At 40.9% G+C, this 6,000-nt stretch overlaps 1 protein-coding gene across 1 annotated transcript in view; it reads left to right on the top strand.

Moving 5' to 3' along the window:
• Positions 1 to 5,433, top strand: part of dcst2 (DC-STAMP domain containing 2) — a 53,972-nt gene extending 48,539 nt beyond the window's left edge. Inside the window, exons 15-17 of the mRNA XM_028463816.1 lie at positions 3,397 to 3,466; positions 5,012 to 5,128; positions 5,210 to 5,433. Of these exons, the coding sequence (XP_028319617.1) occupies positions 3,397 to 3,466; positions 5,012 to 5,128; positions 5,210 to 5,285 (263 nt within the window). The 3' untranslated portion in view covers positions 5,286 to 5,433. The remainder of the gene's footprint in view (positions 1 to 3,396; positions 3,467 to 5,011; positions 5,129 to 5,209) is intronic.
• The last annotated feature ends 567 nt before the right edge of the window (positions 5,434 to 6,000 follow it).

A 6,000-nucleotide genomic window follows, 5' to 3' on the forward strand; every position in this document is an offset into this window, starting at 1 on the left:
AATTCATTTTTCCAGTTATTTATTGCAGTTCAAGTCGTGCAAGTCCAACAAATAGCTTGAAATGGTACAAAGGTAAGCACTGAACAGCCACAGGTTAAAAAAGGTTTGGTTACCCAAAACTGAAGGATAATGTACATTTCAGAATTATAGAAATAGGCCTTTTTCAGGGAACACGAAGTGGGTTAACAATTTAAAGCTGTTCTGGAACAATGAAGGTTGGATCAGCCTTGAAAACTGGTGCTACTCATTCCTACAGGTGTTCCAACTCTTCTTGGTTACTTCGAACCCCCTCTGTCTGCATAAAAGCAGTGTTGGAACACACTGTACTTTGATGAGTCAAAAGTTTAGAATACATTTTGGTTTATAAATTGATTTAATTATTTTATTTTTTTGCTTATTTGTTCTATGCCTTCATTTCAGAGTGCAATGACACAGTAAACTGAATAATTTTCTGTAAAAAAAATGGAAAAAGTGTGGTGTTCTAAAACTTTTGACTGGTAGTGTAAGTACGGTTAACTGTTGAGTGTTTTAAATTACTGCATTCTAACTTACGCATTCACTCGAGCAGTAATCTCCTCCAAAGCCCGTATTCTTTCCTTTAAGCCGTGACGGTGTTACCTTTTCCTCTTATAGGGATCTATTCTCCCATGTGCGTAAGTCCAAAAAGCCGCGCAGCAGCGCTGTTTTTGGCTGTGTGCTATTCTCCCCCTATACTTAAGTCAGTTACTGCGTGCCTTCATCCCAATTACGCACTGTGGGTGGAGCAGCCCTGACATGTGGGTGTTCCCATCTTTACGCGCATTCTGCGGTGTGCGTAAGTCCTTTTCCTTTTACGCGCTTCTAACCCTGGAATAAGTGCTACGCCCCAATAAAGTGAAACATTATATTGCACTAGAAATCTGGACCTAGTTACATTTGAAGCCACACAGACTCGTGCGTCACGCAGCAGCAGCTGTGATCACTCAGCTGCTGATGCGCAATGAATTAAAACTCTGATAGATGCAGACTTCTGTCCACGTTGGTCACAGTGATTCAACTATTTTCATACTATGTCCAACGTAAAGTCACAGTTTGATCCACTACAGAGTGAAACAAGCTTTCATATGCAGATGAGGATGGACCAGAAACTGTTCTCACACATTTTAATGAGGCTCAGCTCAGGTCGCTTTAAACTATTTATATTTAAAACTGTGTATTATGGAAGCCAATAGTTCTGTTTCACTTTCCCTCTGTATTAAAGCAGGACGTTCTGTGGCCGCGTTATTTCCTCATTTCTCCAGCATCTAACTCTGTTACACTTTACAGCGATGATGATGATGATGATTATGATGATGATGATGATGATCAAGGAAAGAGATTTTAACTGTGACTCAGTCTCACTGCAATAATCTGATCAATGATCTGATCAAATCAACCTGTTACATTGTTTATCAACGAAGTCATTTCTAATCAAAAGTGAACATTTTCACGGATTTCAATGATATTTACAAGTGTTGGGAAAACTCCAGGTTCCGTGATTTCTAGACCGCCCAAAAAATGACATCACCACCTCCTTTCCTTCAACTCGCCTTCATTCACACATACGCGCTTTTGGTCTACCTTACACATGGTGGGCGTGTCAGCAGCCTGGACCGGAGAAGAAGACTAGGAGAGAAGCGCGTAACTGCAAAAAAACGCTTAAGACCAGATGTAGAATAGACCCCCTCGTCAGGTACTCTAAGTAATTTTGCCAGATTTTTGTGGAGAGTGTTCTATTGTATAAGCGATCAGAATAACAATGTTTTCATTTGCCCTGATACCTATTTGGCCGCCATCTTGGATTTTACATAATGGACGCCATAAAAAGGGTTTTATCTCAGCTTCTAAATAACCTAGAGCTTTTATTTTGACAGCTGAACTACCATTTTTAGCACCAAGCAATCGAATGATAACATAAATAAGCTACATCCAACCTCAAAGTAGTTACACTGAAATGTTCCATTTTATTGAAGGTTATACAAGTAATCAGAGATGAACATTCTATGAAGTTAGTGTCCATTAACCTTTTTAAAACTATCAAATGTGAGGCAGAATTTAGTGAAAGTTGAGGTTATTATACCATAAAAGTAACAAGAGACAATTTACAACCCCCTGATAATATCACCCATGGAACAAAATATATAAGATCCTCTACTCTTCGCCTCAACAGTTTCTTTAAGAGATTTCCCAGCGGTGACTGTCTTCACCTGATAGATATGCTCATCATCATCTTTCTGACAGAAGAAACTTCTTTCTTTATACAGGGGACTTGTATGGGACCTCGTAAATGTTGAAGAGCCAGATGTTGATGCACCCGATTCGTTCATTTTAGTGCTTCCTCTCGTCTGTCCATGTTTCTTGGCAGTGTAGTGGCCAGTAGCTAATGCATGTGTCTGACGGTCTTGGGCACGTTGGATACGGGCTTAATTAGTTGCATTTTCATAGCAGCTACTATGCTAGACTGCCTCATGCGTACAGAGGATGTTTTTTATACTGTTTTGCAGTCATCTTTGAACCTCAACATAGTTGCCATACTGCAAATTGGCCCTCTCTTTCATTATGTTTAGCACACAGATTACTTGGCCCTGAAAATGGTAGATTAGCTGTCAAAATAAAAGCTCCCTGTTATTTAGAAGCTGAGATATTGATGACAAGATTTTTCACGGCAGCCATTTTGTAAAATCCAAGATGGTGACTATTTAGGACTTGGGGCAAATGGAAACATTGCTTTTCTGATTGCTTTTATTATAAGGGTTCAAAAAAATTATAATTTTTATATTCTCCTCCAAAATTTAACGAAATTTAAAATCTAAACATAGTGACCCTGACTATTATAACAGGCTCATCTTCCCGTATAAACACTTGCAGGAGATCTTCTAGCTCCATCGAGGTGAAATAAGTTGCTCTCTTCTGGCTGGTTGCCATGACAGCTCGTGGTATTTTTTCTCCCTTGATGATTGCTTTTTATCGTGCTGAGTCACTCAAGGTTTACATACTCAGAGTTGATTAACCCACTTCACACTAGCTGTAACAGAACTGGATACTCAGTTTCCCATCGCGGGTTATGTTAACTCAGTTTGTTGAACCTCCTTTCTGGAATATCCCAATGGTGTGCACACATGCACACACAGATCTGCACAGTTCAATGCTGCCATTGGCAAAGATTTGCCATTAAAGTGGTTCCAGTCCTTGAATACATCACTCGTATGTTTGATGTAGGAAGTTTGGAGATAACAAACCCTTTGGTTACCATAGCGACCACCTGCCTCTCACAGGTCTGATGGAACCAAAGTGTTTGATTGATTTCTGCAGAGACACTCACTGTTGGAGGGGGGTTTTTGTTTGTTTTGTCATGTCTTTGTGTGTTTGTTTGTACAGGAATTCCCTGCAGCCCGTGTTTCCCCTGTGTGCGACCTTCGACCTCTCAGAAGAACAACGAGGCTCAGCCGTGAGTGCAGAAACACAAGCTGAATAAAACACATGCGAATAACGAAAATTGATTACATAATAAAAATTTTAAAAAGTACAAAAAAACCCCACAAAAAATGAATATAAAGACTTCCGGTGCGACGCTACTGCAGGATGGACGTGTAGCAGTGAGTCCCCACTAGTTGGTATGAGAAAAGTACCTCCTATCATTAGAAATAGCTTTGAAAACGTCTTAAATTAAGTATGAGTGGAGGGAAACCGCCAAGGAGTCTGCCGAACAGGGGAAAGATGGCGACCGTGGAGAAACACCGAAAGTGGAAGCTCGCGCAGCAGCCAGCTTCCACCAAAATGCTCTGCTTGAAAGACTTCAAACAAGATATGAGACGGGACCTGAGCAAATTTTGCAGAGTTTAAAGAGGAAATTTTGCAAGAGCTACAGGTCCAAAATGCCAACATTGTGGATTCTTAAACCCGGATAGCCGACCTGGAATCAGCCTGCCTACAAATGAAAGACACGCTGATGAAGGTGGTGAAGCACAACATGGAGATGCGAGACAAAATTGTCGACTTAGAGAACCGTTCAAGAAGAAATAATATCAGGATCTTCGGAGTACCAGAAGAAAAAGAGGAGAGCTTAGTCATTGAGTTTGTAAAAGAACTGCTTAAAAGTCGCCTTACCCTACCTGACGGGGTGGAGCTCCAGATCCAGAGGGCGCACAGAGAACTGATTCCAAAGCCAGCTGCTTCCTCATCCCCAAGATCAATAATAGTAAAGTTTTTACAGTTTCATGTGAAAGAGCTGGTTCTTGGAAAAATTTGGCAACAAAAGATTTAGATGAACGGCAAATGCCTTTACTTTGACAACGATTACGCAACTGACATCATGGAGATACGCAAGGTGTACGGACCCATCAAAGTGGCGCTGAGAGGGGGATCCGGTATCAGACGCCCTACACGAAGATGCGAATGCACTGGGACTCCGGATTGAGGATTTACGGGACAGCTGACGAAGCGGCTCAGGACCTGATTAGAGGTGGAGTCATGGTAACGGTGACAAAGAGGATGAACACCACGGTGGGCGCCGAGGAGTGACTGGTGGGCACGGACTGTTCGGTGAAGTTGGCAGATGTTCACAGATTCGGACTTCAGGATCAATAACTCTTTAACGAAATGTCATCGACACACAAATTGCGCCTCTTTGCCATCGATGTGAGGTGGACAACATGATACAAGATAATTTGATCAAACACGACAGAGTAAAAGTCCTCCCCCGTCTGTGGGTCCCCTTTGTGTGGTGAGCTTAAAACATGAAGCTCTCGTTCTAGTTTCCCCGTAAATATCCAAATATCTCACAAACAGATTTAATTTGAAAACAGAAAAATGCTGCTTATCTGATTTTTTACTTTTCTGTATTTCTGTTTTGGTTTCAAGTCAGTAAAACAAAATAACCACACCGTTTATTTGTTATTTCAATTTGGTTTTAGAATATAATAACCAAAGAACGAAGGGTACATGGATTAATCACACACAGACTAACAGATGTTTACACTCTATCGTCCCTCAGAGAGGCTGACAGTGAAGCTTTGGAGATGGTTCCCATGGCAACACAGAGACAGTCAGCTGGATCATCAGAGGGTGAGCGTGATAACGAGGACAGCGTTGGTTCAGACTCCGAGTTCAGGTACAAAAACACACTATCGACCAATCACAGAGAACTCTGATGATGTCACTGGTTTAACACTTTGGATTATCCTGCTCTCAGTGACCTAGACATGTCGTACCAGTACCGAGAAGAGTCCGACGAGTCTGACAGCGACCACTCCGGCATCAGCGTCTAGAACAGATGGAACAGAGCATCTCCAGGAACTCACAGCAGGGAGCCTGAGGCGTCACACCTTCTTAGCTTCAGATTCCCTATCAAGTTTTATTCTTTGTATAGTAAAAACTATATTATTTTATATTCATATTATTTAGCTGGTATTGTCCCACCCCATCTCAAAGATATCAACTGATTGGACTGAATTAATTGGAAGTCTAATTTTAGGTTGATATTTTATTCTAGTTTAAGTAATTTTAGTCTTAATGTAAGGTCAACATTTTAGTCACATTGTTGTAGAGATTAGAAATCTAATTGTAGGCCTATGGATGATACCAAGAGATATATTTCCCTCTCATATGAATCCAATGAGTGGTTTGTGAAGTTTAAAGGAGTTAAAATGAAACAAAGTAGGTGAACATAACGAAAAATTGTCTTTTGTGTGATAATGTCACCACATCACCACATGTCACTCTTCAATCTTTTTACCAGCGTTATTTGTAACACACACATGCACAAAATATACTTACACATCCACTATAGCAGACATGGGCAACTGGTGGCCCACATACTGACTTTGTGTGCCCCTTGCCCCTCAAAGTAAAAGCACAGAATTATCCAGAAAATATATACACAAAATAACTCCAAAACATACAAAACTACTATGACCAGTGGCGGCTGCTGGTCTTTCATGCAGGGGAAGCTCATTTTCTGCCTATTTCAGAAAATTTATCTGT

Source organism: Gouania willdenowi, chromosome 13, assembly GCF_900634775.1.
Source record: "Gouania willdenowi chromosome 13, fGouWil2.1, whole genome shotgun sequence".
Taxonomy (NCBI): Eukaryota; Metazoa; Chordata; class Actinopteri; order Blenniiformes; family Gobiesocidae; genus Gouania; species Gouania willdenowi.